The sequence below is a fragment of the Nylanderia fulva genome, unplaced genomic scaffold (assembly GCF_048542155.1).
Source record: "Nylanderia fulva isolate GAGA-0341 unplaced genomic scaffold, ASM4854215v1 Scaffold17, whole genome shotgun sequence".
Taxonomy (NCBI): domain Eukaryota; kingdom Metazoa; phylum Arthropoda; class Insecta; order Hymenoptera; family Formicidae; genus Nylanderia; species Nylanderia fulva.
The window spans coordinates 1,042,793-1,062,114 of NW_028189945.1; the positions used below are offsets into that span (position 1 = coordinate 1,042,793).

Consider the following 19,322-nt stretch of genomic DNA (forward strand, 5'->3'; position numbering starts at 1 on the left):
TAATAATATTCCGCCTGTACGCGCAGTAAATAGATTTTCGAAGAGAGGGATAGGATTTTTCACAATCGGAGAGAAAGAATTTTTCATTTTACAAAATTGGAGCCACGGGCAGCTCGATATACGATGGCGTTTTAGATAGGAAAAAATGTCCGACGGCTTAATAATCTTCGTTCGTTTGACGGGGGATTTTTTTCCCTGCCATATAACATGGATAATAAAACGTGCCGGCCGAAAAAATAGATACCGAGCGCTAGCTGGTTGCTCGGACGTTGTGTCCGATTTATATCGGACGAGTGGGAATATTACTTTCGAGAAATTAAACGTGCGAGTGTATATACATATATATATATATATATATACATATATAGTGAAAATGTTGAGAGGGCATACGTAAAGTCATAAAATATTTGTACCACGTATCAACGATACGTGAATGTGTTTATGTTGGACACATATTGCCTAATATTTCTCTTCGCCACGGGATGAGCACGTTGTATCCGCGCGCACGATGTTTGCATTCGAAACAGCGATTTTCATAAAGAAACCGGTGACGTTCGATAAACGACTTTAGCGTCAGCATAAATGTTTGCCGGCGAATATGATTTTCCGGTTCGAAAACCGGAGCGTAACATCGAGCGCGATATTATGCGTCGTATAAAAACGGCGTTTTGCTTTACGTCGTCGTACGTCATGAAATGCAGCTTGTTAAAACGAGATTAATTAAGTTCTGCAAAATCCTTTTTAATTAGCATGAATTTTTCATAGAGAAACGATGATTCCCCACATGTTCGTTTTAGTACTATACAACGATTGTCGAAACGTCGATCTACAAATATAATGTTTATTCTGTGTGCAACCTAGATTAAGTTTAGGTCAGGTTGTATCTCTATTGTTTCGATTTAGCCTGATAGTTTGGAAAAAGATTTCTTGGTTATTGGTGGTCAGTGTTTGCTATCTAAATAAAATTATATAAATGATTATCTAAATGAAACTTTGGCGGAATCTTATCTTTATACATATACATAATAAAAATATATATTATCTATATCTGCATCTTAGATGAAAAAATAGTATTTTTATTAAATTATCTCGAATAATTTTCAGATAATTTTGATTTAGAATCATAACACATAAAAATATTTAAATAGAACTTAAGCAGTAAGCAATGAAAATTTATAAATAAAAATATGAATACATATATTTTTATATCTCCCTTTTATAATTTACATTTTTTTAGAACTGTACCTATTTACATAAGCAATCTTAAAAATAATATTGTCCAAAAATTATCTAGATGAATCGCCATATAATTTTATCTATTTTTATCTAGCTAAATTTAAAACCATCTAAACGCAACACTGTTGGTGGTATCTTATGAAGATTTCTTCTTGTAAAAAAAATCTTTAGCGATCAGACGTTGTTAAAAAGTCTTCCTGCTTCCTGTAAGGATTCGGTACATTTTTCAATCGTTTGTTTCGAGGGTCTGAATCATATTTACATCAATCCCTATCGAACCATTCATGCGAGAATAATAATCGTTCGGGACAATCCCGTCGGACTCGTCGCTTCCGCTTGATCGACCGGAAACCGATGATATCCTGCCGTGTCCGATGTAACATTGTAAAGGAAACCGTCTGTCTCTCTGCGCAGGATTATTTCACCGTGTGGTGTTGTCCAGTGGCTCGGCACTAAGTCCCTGGGCCTCGGTGCACGATCCGAATGATCTTAGGACAAAGATCGGCGAGCAGATGGGTTGCTCGACCGAAGGCGAAGATGACATAGCCGATTGCTTGCGAGGAGTGCCGCTGAAGACTCTTCTAGATGTGCAACTTCCGGAAATCAGGTGAGTCGCGAGAAGCCGAGCGAAGAGGGATTTACTTCGGATGAATAGTTTTTTTTTATATCCGATCGAGGGGAAATTAAAGTAATAAAATATGTATTTCGAAATTGGTACAGATGGAACGAATTGATATCTCTTTTTCATCTTTTTATTTATGATAGCACATGCCGATGTAATAAATATTGCCTCGCGGAATCGCGTTTGCCATATATATTGCGGGATTCGTATTCATCGCCTGAATATTGGAGTTATGCGTTTCGATGAAAAGTGGAAAATGCTGAATTGTAAAAAATTCAAGGAATATGATTGATACGTTGAAAAAGTGACGTTTAGCCAATGCAGCTGCAATTATCTACTACGCTACAAATTTATAATAATTTTATAGAGCTTTCTTTTCTCCCTTTAATCAATTATATAGACTGTCAAAGCAATATTCAAAAGTAAATTCTAATGTTACACAGAGAGAATTTTCTCTTAGAATTTACCCTGAAAATTATATAGTAATTATTGGACAATATGATAATGAAAGAATTTTGTAAGAGTTTCTCTGGTTAAAAATATTGACCACAATAAAAAATATTAATATGTTCATAGTAAATTTTAATAGTAATGAAATTAATCAAACATATTTTATATTTTATTGCGACAGATATTAATATGTTTTATTGCAGTAAATATTAATCGGAGAAATTCATAAAATTTTTCCAATACCATATTGTTCTATACGATTATCATGATTTTCAGGGTAAATCCTAAGAGAAAATTCTCTCCGTGTATAAATCGCCACATTTTTGCGTCTATAAAAAGAAATGCAATTAATCGAGTGTTCAAAAAATTGCGAAAAAAAATGAAAACTAAAAATTAGACTCTTGATCGATGTTATTTGCGTTTATATGAGATTAAATTTCTCTCAGCGCATTTGAGAATATATATTTAGCGCGAGCCCGCGAAATAAACGCGATAGTACTAATTGCAGGATAATCACGGCGGGCGCTAAATTATTATCGGATTACCATCGCGTCGCAGCGAGGTTAATAGCTCTCGCTTCATCGACCTGACACCTGCTTGTTGTATCGATTTATCATCGCAACGTGCACGGTGCGATGCCGTGCGATAACACTTTTACAGATTCGTGCCTCGCATCGGGCCCAGTCTGCCGGTGGACCAAAACAATCCCGACCCGGGTCTGGACATGGAGCGAGCGAGCGACGCTTTCATCAAGGTGCCGCTGATCCTGGGGGTCTCCACGACCGAGTCCAACCTCGATTTCAACGCCAACGACATTCAGTATGGCTTCGAGGAGGATCACCGTAATCGCATTCTGCGCACCTTCATCCGCAACGCCTACGTCTACCATTTGAACGAGATCTTTTCGGCGGTGAGGAACGAGTACACGGACTGGGATAAGCCGGTGCTGCATCCCATCATAATACGGGACTCGACTATGGAGGCGTTGAGCGACGGTCACACGGTTGCGCCGCTTATGAGGATCGCCTTCTATCACGCCAGACGAGGCGCCAAGACGTACTTTTATCACTTCAATCATCAGTCCAAGGACAACGGCTACGTGCAGGTAAAGTAATTGACGACTATTATTTGCTATTATTTTAGCTAAAGAAATCTGGAAATTAAACAATTCATTTCGTCACATGCTAAGAAATAGGATCTTAGCACTTTTCTTTTTAAACAGCGCATTTTTTACGACACAATTTTTTCAAGTACAAGATTACACTGAAAAATTTATATTCTTATTTTAAAAATGTCCTACTTATTTTTAAAATAAGTTCCTGTTCTAAAAAAAAGTATTGCTGTTCTAAAATCGACGTCAAAAGAATTCTTTCATCTTAAGAAAGTCTTCTAAAGAAGATTAGAATTAAATAGTTTTAATTTATAAAAAATGTAGACGAGAAGTGGAATTTATTTTTATATGATTTTACAACAAAAAAGAATCATAAAGAAAGCATAGACATATAAATCGAGTATGAGGCGCGAGATCTGATTTCTAAATAATGAATGATTAAATGAAATTAAATTACACGTTACTCAAGAACATTTCTCGTAAGTTGCTCAAAGCTTCTTTTTCGAATCACTTATTAACTTTATCTAATCTTTTAATAAATTAAAACAATATATAACAGTGAATACACATTGCACTGTAAATTACAATATTATACAACCATATGTTGTAACAATATGATCACATAAAAAATATATGTGTAACTGTTTGTTATTAATAATAGAGACATATAAATAATTTCTAAAGTAAAAAAAATTGCAGCGAGAGGTATAACGGGAAATTGTACAATTTAACGTTATCGATACACAATGCATTTCGAGACAACGTTTTTTACTATACTAAAACGATATACAGGGTATTGAAAAAAAGGTAAAATAATTTAAAGGAATTTAGTATATCTCAAAATAAGTTAAAAGTCTTAATAAAATGGTCCGCAAATGAGCAGTTTTTGAGATATTTGCAATATCTCATATAACTTAACTACAACTTAATTTAATAAAGTAATAAAAATATCTGAAAAACGGTTTATTTGCGACCCATGTTTATATTAAGACTTTTCGATTTGTTTTTGGGAATACTAAATCTCCTTGAAATATTTTACTCTCTTTTTCAACATCTTGTAGAGGCGCTTTGAGGTGGTCAAACGTTGAACGAGTTGAAGTAACGAAGAGAGAGACAGGCACTGCTTAAGTCTAAGTTAACTCCATTAACTTGACGTCCCGAAGAGAGACTAACGCGTTCATCCTCGACACCTAGTAGCCCGCTGGCACTCTCAGTTAAGGAAGCAACCCGTTCAACCCTTTCCTGACACGCTCTCTCGATCTTCCTACGTCCTTGCGGCGCGCTCATCCGTCTCACTCTATGCTCAGGGTGCTGGATCTATATTCGGCTGGTAACCGCTGGCCATGACTTCACGATGAAGACACTGATTTAATAAAACGCCTCGGGCGATCTGGGCGCACCGTGTTCGCATTTTGTCTCGAAAATGACAGAGATTTGTCACTCTTGACGTAATAATGTTGGGAGGACGAGAATGAAATTGTTATATCGGCTAATTTTTAAGGTCTCTCTGCCAAGCGACTTGCATTAATCCGCGCTCGTGGAAACCAGATTGACGTTTTCAATTTTGGAGGAAAAGTAGTAGACTGTGTAGAATATATTTCGCGATATTATACGACGATATATATGAGGAGAATGAAATCTCTGTAGAGGGATAAGAACGCAAAAATTTCTCATAATATCCTTCCGACATGACATTTAGGAACACGGCGTAGAAACACGAAAATTGCACCAAAAGTTATTTAATCCCGACTCGGCGAAGCGGAGAAGCGTAGTTAACAGAGCGATTCGGAGCATCAACGTTATGCGTACGTGTGTGCAAAATGAAATTTAATTAAGTGCCGAGCGAAAGATTCCTTCTTTAATAAATTCGCATACGCGGTAGTGTCTTCATCACTTTGGAGAATATTTAAAACGCACATAATCAAAACGCGTCGTCGCGTTATTCGCATCGGGTTTGCTTTGTTATAAGCGTAAAGAAAGAGCGAATTAGCCGAGACACATTTTAAAGGCAGAAAAAGCCATCCCGACGAAAGATAAGAAGGCGATATCAAGAACACTAAATGCTAATGCGATGAATTTATTTGAATTGTTAATCGTCCGCCATTTCGTTTGACATTCTTTTCCTCTCGCGCGTGTTAATGAGAATTGGGAATAAAATACAAAGCACAAACATACATGACGGCGAATCTCGTTGTTGGACATTATGCAACAAAAAATATAGTCCAAACAACATAATTCTCGACCGATCTCATTGTCAATTCTATTAATTATCTATAAATTCTACTAATTAGAGACTCTGATAATTAATAATTCTCTATTAATATATCATCAATAAATGTAATGTTAATAAATAACCGATAATATTATAACAATTGTCATGAAATAGAAATTACGCAAATTACACGCGCGTATCGTAAATATTACATAAACTCGCACTTCTGTAAATATGTATATAAATAAATCACAATCAAGATTGTTATTTCCGAAATTTCTCAATTTTATAATATTTTTATAGACTTTTTTATCACAAGAAGAATGTCATAAATTCTTTTTCTCTGTAAAAGAAATCTATCGAACACACCTATTAAATTGGGGAAATAATATTCTTTCCGGAAATAATGCTCATATACGATTACAAAAGTGTACAGATTATTTATACTCAAAACATATTTTTATATTAAGATTATTTCACAGTTATTAGTATTATTTTTTTAATAGACACACTTATTTTTTTAAGTTTTAATTTTTATAAGAGATTTGAGATTTGCAAATTATTCGAAAATATCTTTTATCGCGAAAATAAAAATTCATATTGAATCAGCAAGCGGTCACTGCAATTTTGAAATTTGGAGAAGAAAAATAATATATTTATTATAATATAATTCATTTATTAAAGTATAGTCTTGAGTATGTTACAATTAAAAAAAGCTTTATTTCCTTAAATAAATCATTAAAACAGTAAAATGTTTAAGTTTAATTATCTGAATAAATGTCTATTAAGAGATCAGTTTTCTTCTCTAAACCTTAATTTTTTAAATTAAAATTTAATTGACATTAAAGATATATTATTGTTTATAATGTACATTATTCAAATTTATACAAAATTAACACGATAAAAATCAATCAGTGACACAAACCTCATAAACGCGCAGCGACCGCTTGCCGACTCAATATAAGTTTTTATCATTAAAAACGATGTTCCCGAATAATCTCTCTCTGCAGATTGAAAAATGATAAAAGTCTTCAATCTATGTGTCTATTAAAAAACGCAAGAAAAGAACTGTCAAGTAATCTCAACATAAAAATATGTTCGAGTCTAATACTCAGCACACGTCTGAATTATCAGCGATTGTACCACTGATTTTCGTGAGCGGGATTTTTCTTCTCCAAGCCTAAGTTTTTTAAAATTAAAATTCAATTGACATTAGATATATTATTGTTTATAGTATACATTATTCAGATTTATACAACAATTAACATGTTAAAAATTAATCAGTGACACAAATCTCTTAAACGCGCAGTGACCGCTTTCTGATTCAATATAAGTTTTTATCACTAAAAAAGTTTCCGAATAATCCTGTAGATCAAAAAATTATAAAAGTCTCCAATCTATGTCTATGTGTCTATTAAAAACCGTAAGAAAAGAACTGCGAAGTAATCTCAACATAAAAATATGTTTGAGTCTAATACTCAGCACACGTCTGAATTAGCATCGGTTGTACCACTGATTTTCGTGAGCGGGATTTTTCTTCTCCAAGCCTAAGTTTTTTTAAATTAAAATTCAATTGACATAAAAGATACATTATTGTTTATAGTATACATTATTCAGATTTATACAACAATTAACATGTTAAAAATTAATCAGTGACACAAATCTCTTAAACGCGCAGTGACCGCTTTCTGATTCAATATAAGTTTTTATCACTAAAAAAGTTTCCGAATAATTCTGTAGATCAAAAAATTATAAAAGTCTCCAATCTATATGTCTATGTGTCTATAAAAAATCGTAAGAAAAGAACTGCGAAGTAATCTCAACATAAAAATATGTTCGAGTCCAATACTCATTGTCAGTACACGTCTGAATTATCATCGATTGTACCACTGATTTTCGTGAGCGGGATTTTTCTTCTTCAAGCCTAAGTTTTTTTAAATTAAAATTCAATTGACATTAGATATATTATTGTTTATAGTATACATTATTCAGATTTATACAACAATTAACATGTTGAAAATTAATCAGTGACACAGACCTCTTAAACGCGCTGTGACCGCTTTCTGATTCAATATAAGTTTTTATCACTAAAAAAGTTTCCGAATAATCCTGTAGATCAAAAAATTATAAAAGTCTCCAATCTATATGTCTATGTGTCTATTAAAAAACGCAAGAAAAGAAGTGCGAAGTAATCTCAACATAAAAATATGTTCGAGTCTAATACTCAGCACACGTCTGAATTATCATCGGTTGTACCACTGATTTTCGTGAGCGGGATTTTTCTTCTCCAAGCCTAAGTTTTTTTAAATTAAAATTCAATTGACATTAAAGATATATTATTGTTTATAGTATACATTATTCAGATTTATACAACAATTAACATGTTAAAAATTAATCAGTGACACAAACCTCTTAAACGCGCAGTGACCGCTTTCTGATTCAATATAAGTTTTTATCACTAAAAAAGTTTCCGAATAATCCTGTAGATCAAAAAATTATAAAAGTCTCCAATCTATATGTCTATGTGTCTATTAAAAATTGCAAGAAAAGAACTGCGAAGTAATCTCAACATAAAAATATGTTTAAGTCTAATACTCAGCACACGTCTGAATTATCATCGGTTGTACCACTGATTTTCGTGAGCGGGATTTTTCTTCTCCAAACCTAAGTTTTTTTTAATTAAAATTCAATTGACATTAGAGATATATTATTGTTTATAGTATACATTATTCAGATTTATACAACAATTAACATGTTAAAAATTAATCAGTGACACAAACCTCTTAAACGCGCAGTGACCGCTTTCTGATTCAATATATGTTTTTATCACTAAAAAAGTTTCCGAATAATCCTGTAGATCAAAAAATTATAAAAGTCTCCAATCTATATGTTTATGTGTCTATTAAAAATTGCAAGAAAAGAACTGCGAAGTAATCTCAACATAAAAATATGTTTAAGTTTAATAATTAACACACGTTTGAATTATTATCGGTTGTACCACTGATTTTCGTGAGCGAGATTTTTCTTCTTTAAGCCTAAGTTTTTTTAAATTGAAATTTAATTAACATTAAACATTAACATATTATTGTTTATAGTGTACATTATTCAATTTTATACAAAATTGACACGATAAAAATTAATCAGTGACACAAACCTCATAAACGCGCAGCGACCGCTTACCGACTTAATATAAGTTTTTATCACTAAAAACGATTTTCCCGAATAATCTCTCTGCAGATAAAAAAATTATAAAAGTCTCCTATCTATGTGTCTATTAAAAAACGCAAGAAAAGAACTGTGAAGTAATCTCAACATAAAAATATGTTCGAGTCTAATACTCAGCACACGTCTGAATTATCATCGGTTGTACCACTGATTTTCGTGAGGGGGATTTTTCTTCTCCAAGCCTAAATTTTTTTTAATTAAAATTCAATTGACATTAAAGATATATTATTGTTTATAGTATACATTATTCAGATTTATACAACAATTAACATGTTAAAAATTAATCAGTGACACAAACCTCTTAAACGCGCAGTGACCGCTTTCTGATTTAATATATGTTTTTATCACTAAAAAAGTTTCCGAATAATTCTGTAGTTCAAAAAATTATAAAAGTCTCCAATCTATATGTCTATGTGTCTATTAAAAAACGCAAGAAAGGAACTGCGAAGTAATCTCAACATAAAAATATGTTCGAGTCTAATAATCAACACACGTATGAATTATTATCGGTTGTACCACTGATTTTCGTGAGCGGGATTTTTCTTCTCCAAGCCTAAGTTTTTTTAAATTAAAATTCAATTGACATTAGAGATATATTATTGTTTATAGTATACATTATTCAGATTTATACAACAATTAACATGTTAAAAATTAATCAGTGACACAAACCTCTTAAACGCGCAGTGACCGCTTTCTGATTCAATATAAGTTTTTATCACTAAAAATGTTTCCGAACAATCCTGTAGATCAAAAAATTATAAAAGTCTCCAATCTATATGTTTATGTGTCTATTAAAAATTGCAAGAAAAGAACTGCGAAGTAATCTCAACATAAAAATATGTTTAAGTCTAATAATCAACACACGTCTGAATTATTATCGGTTGTACCACTGATTTTCGTTAGCGGGATTTTCCTTCTCCAAGCCTAAGTTTTTTTAAATTAAAATTCAATTGACATTAAAGATATATTATTGTTTATAGTATACATTATTCAATTTTATACAAAATTGACACGATAAAAATTAATCAGTTACACAAACCTCATAAACGCGCAGCGACCGCTTGCCGACTTAATATAAGTTTTTATCACTAAAAACGATTTTCCCGAATAATCTCTTTGCAGATCAAAAAATTATAAAAGTCTCCAATCTATGTGTCTATTAAAAAACGCAAGAAAAGAACTGTGTAGTAATCTCAACATAAAAATATATTCGAGTTTAATACTCAGCACATGTCTGAATTATCATCGGTTGTACCACTGATTTTCGTGAGCGGGATTAATCTTTCTTGCAGCGGCTGGGAAGCGTTCGTGGTGAAGACATACCGTACATTTTCGGGCTACCGCTGGTGGCAGGCGGGGCTTTCTTCCCACGGAATTATTCCCGACAAGACCAGGGCGTTGCGGAGGCCGTCCTGACTTTCTTCACCAATTTCGCCAAGACCGGAAACCCGAACGAGCCGCACAAGATCGAGTCGGTTGACTATGGCACGCCGAAAGAGAAGACGCGATTCCGTGGCCTCACTTGGGAACAATATGAGACAGGCTCTCAGCAGTATCTCACGATAGGTAAGCTTTCGAGAAACACTTGAGCGTTTCGCTCTTTCTCTCTTTCTCAGTTATTCTTCCATAAATTTAATTTTCCGCAATTGCGCGTTTCCGGAATGTCGTGACTTTTTTCAAATTTCCCTTCTTTCTTTGTCCCTAAAAAAAAGTTCTTTCTTCGGAAGTTTGATTGTGTATAGTCCGGGGACTGCTCTTTATCCGTTCGTGTACCTTAGCGCTCTTTAAAAGTTTCTCTAAGAGTTTAATTACGTGTAATGTACAATCTTCCCTTCGGTGAAATGCGGATGAAGAATTTTATTTCCTGAGAATAATTATGTAAACGGATACTTTAACGTATTCAACTCAAGAGCGTTAAATTAATTAACGTTAATAGGCGCATTCTTTTGTCATTTTAATCGAAATATATTATTGCACATATATGCGTTATAACTATAAATTAGAGAGAGAAGAGTTAAACAATTTATAAAAATAATTAATTTTCTGGTAATTTAAAGAACATACAATAATCAATAAAAGTAATTCCTTGTTATACCACTTTTTCGTAAATTTAATCAATTTAATATAAAGTGGTCTGTATAAAAATGAAAGAAAAGAGAAAATAGAGGAAATAAGAAAAAGTGTAGAATATACAGAGAAATAAGTATAATAGAGAAAAAAGAAGAAAAAGGGGAGAAATAAAAGTAATGTAATAAAGTTGAGTGATAAATTAAGTTTATATGTTTCTTTAAGTTAGTGGAATGTTTTTTATTAATTATTAGTTTGTGAGCTACTTTGTTTTATAGAGAAAGCTTTATCTTATTATTTTATTCTAACATACGAATATGAAGAATATACATTTCTGTATAATATAAATTCGACGAATGAAAATTATGTACATAATAGAAATTTGGTGAATTAAAATTAAATAAAAGTAGATAAAGTAGAAAACAATTGGAGAAAACAATTTCATAAATTGTTAATAAAAGTGTAATATGTATCATAAATAAATGATAATAATTATATCTTTATAGCTATAAATTTTTCTACGACACCTGTTGAAAAAGCAAAAAAAAAAGGTATACTTTTAACCATCAAATATTTATTTCAGCATTAAAGCCGAAAATGAAGAGCCATTATCGTGGTCATAAAATGGCAGTGTGGCTTAACTTAATACCGCAGCTTCATCGTCCTGGTGACGATGATGTTTCCATGCGACATCATCATTTCAGGGAACGAGGCGATCATTATTACGCAGGTATGATCATAGATCTTTTTGAAAATAAAAAACATAGCCTTGATTCTCTTAATATACCTGATGGATTCTCTTCCATTATTCAGGACCGGTTCGAGATGAATGGTACACACCACTGCCGTTGACAGGCACAACGCGAACGAGCGCTTCCTCGACCACTGCATGCAGCACGTCTACTGGTGACGACAGCTTCATCGAGGACATCACGCCGATCCTGGATGATTCCGAGGACGACGCCGAGCTGTTGCAGAGACTGGCGTCTCGTCACTATTACAGCACCACTACCGCCCTGGCGATCACCGTGGGTGTCGGCTGCATCCTCCTGGTGTTGAATATGCTGATCTTCGCCGGAATTTACTATCAACGCGATCGCGATAAGAAACGCGCCGCCATGGACTGCAGACCAAACGGACAGGAGTCCCTACCGATGACCACCAGGACGTCGATGAAGCCTTCCGAGAACGCGCGACCCGCTCAGGAGCCGCCACCTTCGTACACCACGCTCGCGAGGAGTCCCTCCATCCAAGAACAGCACCAGCAACAGTTCATGCAGTCTCAGGACAGTCCCGATAGCGATCAGTCAAATAGAAAGGAGCCGAGAGGATCCGGTCATGGGACCAGTAAGGACTCGATGCCACCGAAACCGCCCGCCAGAACCACCAGCTCGCTCAGCACCACTGCCGGGAACACTAATACTATCAAGAAACGTGTGCAGATACAAGAGATATCCGTATAGCATTAGGGGTTGCCCCTAGAGGGCAACTCAAAAATGAAACGAGTGACATTTGTGGACGCGGAGAAGGCCACCGCGGCAGAGTCTAGATTTTGAGTGACGTTCTCTCATTTTGTCATTAGCGAAGATGAACAAATTTGGCCTGACTTGGTGAAAGGAACGTGTTGTTTACCGCGATTGCGCGAGTGTAACGAGAAAAATCAACGAAAAACCTTGCAATGGAACTTTCTGCGGGTAAATCGTCATTTCAAATATATACTTAACGTGCAATTGGAATTGTGTCCGATTGCAATGGACTATTACTACTGGAAATCTCTTCGACATTGTTGTCGACTGTTACTACTTGCAGTGCAGTGCCACGATATGGCTGATTATGATGTGATCGCACCACTGAATTATTATTACTAAACTGCATCTGACATTGTTACTACTTAGGAGACATTACTGCTGATGTTCATTATATTGATGGAAACGTAAGATTGCACGTGCTCATTATGACTGATATAAAACATGGATTGTACGAAGTAGTTGTTACTCATAAGCACACAGACGGCGTTCTCTTCTCGAAAAAATCCATTTTTAATTCAATATAAATATATATATATATATATATATATATATATATATATATATATACACAATTATACAATATAATTATATATATAATTATACAATATATAATTATGTATATAATTATACAATATGTATAATTACACAGTATAATTTATTTGTATATAAAATATGTCCATATATATTTTCTGTCTCTTATCTTTCTGTGATCTCTGTTCGTATACACAGGAAAAAATAGTAAGAATAATTGAAAAATAATTGGAAAAATAATTTTCGCATTATATTTTTTAGAGAAAAAGAAATTGAAGAATTGAGAAAAATGCATTATATATTATATGTATAATTATATAAAAAGAAAAAATTGCTCATATATGCATGCAGGATGAACCATATAAAATGTTATAAGCTATTTTTACCGAAAGTATTAAAGATATCTAACTTTTCAACATTTAATAAAATTCAAATCAGACGTTCACTTTATATTCAAATCGATTCAAGTAATTTCGGAGAAAAAACAGCTTGTAACCGCTTTATTTAACCCATCTTGTATAATTATATATAAGAGCAAGTTTTTCATTTCTTTAAAGTTCATTTTTTTCTAAAAAAAAAATGAAAAAATTATTTTTCTAATTATTTTTCAATTATATTATTCTTATTTTTCCTGTACATACGAACAAAGATTATACAAGAACAAGAAAATATCTAGACGTTTATATATAATTATGTATATTTGTATTTTATATGGACTTTTTTCCCGGGTTCCTGTTTTAGGAAAACATTCAGCGACTTCTAAAATACACATCATAATTCGCGTAGCTTTATTAAATATATATATACTTGAGACGCTCAAAGAATTTTCTATTCAAGAACTTTTTGTTACAACTGAAGATGTCGATAATCGTTTCCTAGCCATTCAATTCACATCGGAATATAAGTTCTGATTGTCTTTTAAAGATCGGAAAATAGGTGGCCTTATATATACATCATTACAATATAGGAAACGTATCAATATCTTCGATATCACAAAGATCGCTTTCCGCAGAATTATCACGGGCGAAAAACGTATAATTGAACTTTATAGCGCGCGAAAATTCGGGAGGATATCTGTAACTAAGCAATTATACGTATAAGAATACCATGGATCGGTGCACAGTAATTTCCATGACTTCGGTTTGAGAGAAATTGCTGTCTCTCTCTCTTTCTCTTTCACTCGAAACGATCGAAATACCAAAGTCACGTACAGGATTCGCATACCATCGCATACCATCGTCGACTGCTTTGTGAAGCATCAATTGAAAGGAAGAGACACTCGATTCGAAATGGATCAAACGGATCGGATGCTTATTCGCGTCCGATATTCGCAAGCGAGGGACGGATACGAAGTGAAAGTTTTGCCCGTAACTATACGATGAGTCTTCATCCCTTGTTTAAGACTGCGACAGCGCTCGAATTTCCAGTTGCACCTTTTAATCGCGCGTATAATTTGGATCCTACCAAAGAGAGACAGTTTAATAAATCTCGAGAAATTTATTCGGGCGAAAAACGCAATTTTCCGATTTGCGTAGTCGCGAGTGCCGTAGAACGACTATGATCGAGTATGACCTTCGAGTGAACGGACTCGATTTTCCGTCGAGTGTTCTTCTGATAGAGATAGTCTGACAATCGCGAGTTTCGGAATCGCGACTAGAGAATTCCTGGTAATGTCCGAAAAAATATAGACTCTCATAAATCAATTTCTTCTCTTATTATGTTTTTTCTTGGATATTCTCCATCTTGCAAATTATAGAAAATTATATACAAGAGTTATATAATGCAAATATTGTTGAAATATAATTAAAAAAGAATTATTGAGATATTAGTTGCTTTCCAGTTACACCAAAACTTAGATAAATCTCACTTCTGTTTTTCTTTAACATGGATGTTGAAGAAAGACAGAAGTGATTTATCTGAGTTTTGATATAAATGGAAAGCAACTATTAATATAGTCATATTATCTGAATTTAAAATTGTTGATTTAATTAAACTATACAGTTTTATAACTATTCTATAGTGGTTATATCTTAATTAGAAGTCTTTTTATCTGTAACGAATTGCTTGCAAAATTTTTAATTTTAAGCAAGAGTTAAAATTGTTGAACATTTTTAATTTTAAGTTGAAATTGTGTATAAAAAGAGATATACAAATGCGTTGATATGAGCTTCTGTTAATGAGACAGACATTTTTTTAATGTAAACTTTATGAACAGTATTAATAAGTCCTTTGTACGCGGCCTTTCCGAATTGAAGATTATCGCTGAGATAGAATATGCTCAACAATGTAATAATAAAACAAAAAAAGTAATTTCTCTTAAAGTAAAATTATCGAAGATTTGTATAGAACTCTCTCTTTCTCTCCACCACGACCAAGTATCCTAAGATGTGATCGCGCTCGTGTTTGCAGAGATAAATTTTGTCTTTGTAGAAAGTTTTTAATCTCGAATTAATATTCATGACCTGATTCTTGTGTACAGTCAGACTTCACAGAGATATTGAGTTTTGAGAGTCATCTTCGTCATTTCGTGTATATCAGTTAAATCGATCTACGAGAAAATAAAAATGCACTTTTTGAGATATAATAATGGATGTATTACGATATTATAATAGTATCGAGAGTATGACAAAAATTCAGCAAAAATATAAAAAGCAAAGAAAATTATGGATCATTGATAGATTTGTACTCTCATAAAAATTGCTAAAAGACAAGAGTATATCTTATTTGTATCTTACTTATATCTTAATTTTTAAACCTATGATTAAATCACGGAGCCTGAAACTCATTCAGTATATATATAATGATAACGCTTTATGAGAACTGAATTTTCTAACGCAATTCACAAAAATGTTATCCTGTATGAAAATAAAAGAACCACGCAACCTTTTCCACTTAGAATGCGCCGCGTAAGCGAGTTTCAAGATCATTAAAAATCAAGAGACTGTTTAAAGTAATAAGTAAATTCGTTTGATGAATCGCATATATACGACTTCCTCGGCATGAAGTTATACATATGTATCGATACAATTAAGAACATAAACTTGTAATTAAGAGTACCATGTAGCGTAACATATGCACACAGACTCAGTGTCGCGTCGTAAAAATCATATTGTCGATTACAATAATTTTAAATACGTGTGTACGTTATTACGTGTAATTTTTCAAAGTAATTATTCGCGAATGATCTGATATTTGAACATGTGATACTTGCGTGAAGGTAGTATCAGCGCACGTAAAAGACGGCAGTGAAATTTAAATGCGTGTTATAGTCTAGAAAATCAATTTGTAAATTTCACTGTACAACAATAAATGCCAATTTATAAAGATATACGTGATTTTGATTTATTAATCATATCATTAGTTGGACTTTCAATTAACATGAAAAGTTAACTAAACGAATATTATATGACAAATATAGACAAAATTATATTTTCAAGATATTTTATATGTATAATATCAACGAAGGAACATCAACGAAGGAAATGTGATAACAAAAAGCGAATTTACGTACATTTAACACAGATGAATTTCCAATAATGTAATAACTTACATTAAACAAAATTCAGTATTCTTTTCCTATACAACTTGTCCATATATTGAAAATAGTGTAATATACATTGTACATCTTAAGAGTCTACCTTACTCTTTTTAGCTGGAACGTTAGCAGAAGGACTCTGATTTCTTTTCCTTCCTCCTCCTCCTCGCACATTACGTCCTTTGAACAAAAAAGAGTTAAGTAGCATCTATTCCTTTAAATTGTGAAATTATTTTTTACTATCATAGAGAGAATTCAGTAATTTAAAGAGTTTAACTCAACGAAATCCATATATATATATATGATTTCTCGGTATTAGCATGGCAATAGCATCATTAATATATACATATTTATATATGTAATGGTCGATAATTATACAATTTTCAAAGTTGAACAATTTTTATTTACCTTTTTTCCCTCGTTTCCCTCTGCTATATTTCTTTTTCGAAGCTAACATATCTTCCATCGTTTTTGTTAGGTATTTGTCCTCCTCCTCACCTTCAAGAACTCTCAATGTAACTTCTACATCGCGGATTGTTACCTTGAAATATAATTCATTTGTTATGCTCAATTATTATAATTCCAAAAGCACAATCCAAAAAATTGTAGTAATTTCTCACCTTGCCTTCGTTTATTTTTTCCAACAAAGATTTAGCAGCATTTTCTCCTTGCAGACGTATCCATCCTTCTGTATTCCCTCTTCGAAAATCAATGTATGCAATATCAGCATCATATTTGTCCAAGCATTCTTTTATGTCTTCTCTTGTACATATCTTAGAAGCACCAGAAAAGTGAATAATTGAACCTTTTGGCAATGTAATATCTGTATTAGTAGTATCTGTTTCTGTTGATGCTTGATCCTCCGTTGTATCCTCCTCTTCCTTTTCTTCTCCCTAAGCATGTTAAACATATCATTAATTAAAAAGAATTAAAATTTATTTATATTAAAGATTATATATATTTTCCATTTGTTTGCTTTACTTACATAAGCTGATTTTTTTGATTTAGAATCAGTTTTCTTTTTTCTACGTTCCTCTTTCTCTTGAGCTTTTCCTATATTGTAATCTGTACTATAAAAATTAGATTCAAATACAATTCATTAGATTCATATATAAGTAAATATATCAGAATACAATTAAAATGATGTATATAAATAACTTTACACATATTTACTTACACCCATTTTCTTAGTAATTCAGTATTTTCATATTTTATAGACTCTATACTCATGAAAGCTTTTGCAGCATCCAAAGTTTCAAATTGTACAAAAACAGATCCTTTGAACTTATAAAGTTTATCTTTATTATCTTGATATTTCCTCATCTGTAAAACAAAATAATTCTGTTTAAAAATCTATACATATTTACAATAATTTCTATATTTGCTTTTATATCTGTATTTACATATATCTTGATTATCGAATTTTCCAAATAATCTAATGCAAACAGATATACTTACAATAATTGTTTCAAATGGCTTGTGTGGTTCAAAAAATACTTTTAGCTTATCAATATTTGTGTCGGTTACTGGAAATCCTTTAACATAAACTGTTCTAGCTTCTTGAGCCTTTCTATATTCCTCATTATATTCTGGTAAAGGACAATTTGGCGATCGACGTATCTTTTTTCTATCTTCAGATATTTCTATGAGAGTGCTGTTTTCTAAAGCCTTCAGAATTATATCGACACTTTTGCTAAGACTAGCTAACTGCTTAAAGTTTAACATAACAGTCATCGGAATCCAGCCTTCATCTAGTTTTGTTTGCTCAATGAGAAATTTATCCCTTTGCATATTTACATTACCAAAATAATACTGTAAAAGAAAAAAAGAAAGAAATACAAAACATTAGTACTCGTTTAAATTTTTTTATATTATTTTTTATAGATGTTATTTTTATAGACTACTATATTCTTTTTTTTTTACAAAAAAGTAATATATACCTCTACTTGAGTCTTGATCTTTTCTAGGAGTTCCGTAGATGATTCTCCTTCAGCTTCCTCGCTTATGTTGCCTGCAGGCTCAACGGTTTTAGTAACCTAACATAAAAAGATATAAATGTAAGAAATGTTGATGCTTGCTTTTTTTAATCATTAGGTCTTGTGCACAATAGAAAAAATATTAGGAATAAGAATGACTTTAAAATAATAAAATTGAAAAAGCCCTGATATACAAATACGAGCATAAAGGGCTCTTACTATCTTATTAGCCCTTATTAGTCCTTCATAGTCGAATTTGTATTTTTATATCAGTTTTTTCGATTTTATTATTAAAGTAATTTCCCTAATATTTTTTTCTATTGTGCGCAGGACGTAAACTTCCCTCGTGTTTCTTTTTTTTTTTTTTTTTTTTTTTTTTGTACCAATTAAGATGCAATTTCCCAATACGATAGAAAAAAATAATTATTTTCTTAGAAAATATGATATACATACCTCATCGGTCTTAATCTGCGAAATTTCCGCGGTCTGTTCTCTCGTGTTATTTGTGTCTTGAGCGTCCACATTTTTAACCTCATCAACGGCGTCACCGTTCAAATGAGAAATACTCGTTTCTTGTTTACCGTTCTCCATATTAATAATAATCTACGATATCTATAAAAAGAAATGTACAATCTCAAGAAACTTTCGATACGCTTTATATTTTATAAATCCGGTATCGAAGAAAAAAATGCCTTCGTCTTCAACACGTGTCCTATCCGTCCTAGTATCAAACCGGAAATGACGAATGATGCATGAAGCCCTTATTTTATATCTTTAGAATGTGTTCGAAATACGTCTGCAGTGTGCATACGTTCAAAAATCTTACTA

General features: G+C 32.6%; 2 protein-coding genes and 1 non-coding gene across 8 annotated transcripts in view; 1 reads left to right on the forward strand and 2 right to left on the reverse strand.

Moving 5' to 3' along the window:
• NLG-5 (neuroligin 5) overlaps positions 1–12,979 on the forward strand; it is a 220,342-nt gene extending 207,363 nt beyond the window's left edge. For all 4 annotated transcript variants that reach the window (XM_085481105.1, XM_029311968.2, XM_029311969.2 and 1 more), the window contains 5 exons: positions 1,651–1,843; positions 2,969–3,413; positions 10,149–10,422; positions 11,507–11,653; positions 11,737–12,979. In XM_085481105.1, the coding sequence (XP_085337231.1) occupies positions 1,651–1,843; positions 2,969–3,413; positions 10,149–10,422; positions 11,507–11,653; positions 11,737–12,386 (1,709 nt within the window). In that variant the 3' untranslated portion in view covers positions 12,387–12,979. The remainder of the gene's footprint in view (positions 1–1,650; positions 1,844–2,968; positions 3,414–10,148; positions 10,423–11,506; positions 11,654–11,736) is intronic.
• Positions 12,980–15,140: 2,161 nt separating this feature from the next.
• Positions 15,141–19,245, reverse strand: La (La autoantigen-like). Of its 3 annotated transcripts, XR_003821035.2 has the most exons (10): positions 19,187–19,241; positions 18,948–19,106; positions 18,459–18,554; positions 17,977–18,330; positions 17,696–17,841; positions 17,504–17,588; positions 17,139–17,411; positions 16,927–17,059; positions 16,534–16,698; positions 15,141–15,531 (listed from the first exon to the last, which is right to left on the reverse strand). XR_003821035.2 is itself a non-coding variant. In XM_029312041.2 (8 exons), exons 1-8 carry the CDS (start codon positions 19,083–19,085, stop codon positions 16,610–16,612), a joined length of 1,314 nt encoding a protein of 437 aa, XP_029167874.1. In that variant the 5' UTR covers positions 19,086–19,245; the 3' UTR covers positions 15,141–16,609. The 3 variants fall into 3 exon arrangements, 1 of the variants encoding a protein (XP_029167874.1); XR_003821034.2 differs by having other exon boundaries at positions 18,948–19,245; XM_029312041.2 differs by having other exon boundaries at positions 15,141–16,698; positions 18,948–19,245.
• On the reverse strand, positions 16,769–16,859 carry LOC114938393 (small nucleolar RNA U6-53/MBII-28). The gene has a single exon (XR_003821069.1). It is a non-coding gene; the product is annotated as a small nucleolar RNA U6-53/MBII-28 (small nucleolar RNA).
• Positions 19,246–19,322: the final 77 nt, after the last annotated feature.

Coding starts and splice junctions, on each gene's coding strand:
- La (XM_029312041.2), bottom strand. CDS start 19,085: ATGGAGAACGGTAAACAAGAAACGAGTATTTCTCATTTGAACGGTGAC. Junction 18,331..18,458: donor AGATCAAGACTCAAGTAGAG/GTATATATTACT, acceptor TTTCTTTTACAG/TATTATTTTGGTAATGTAAA. Junction 17,842..17,976: donor AGCCATTTGAAACAATTATT/GTAAGTATATCT, acceptor TTTGTTTTACAG/ATGAGGAAATATCAAGATAA.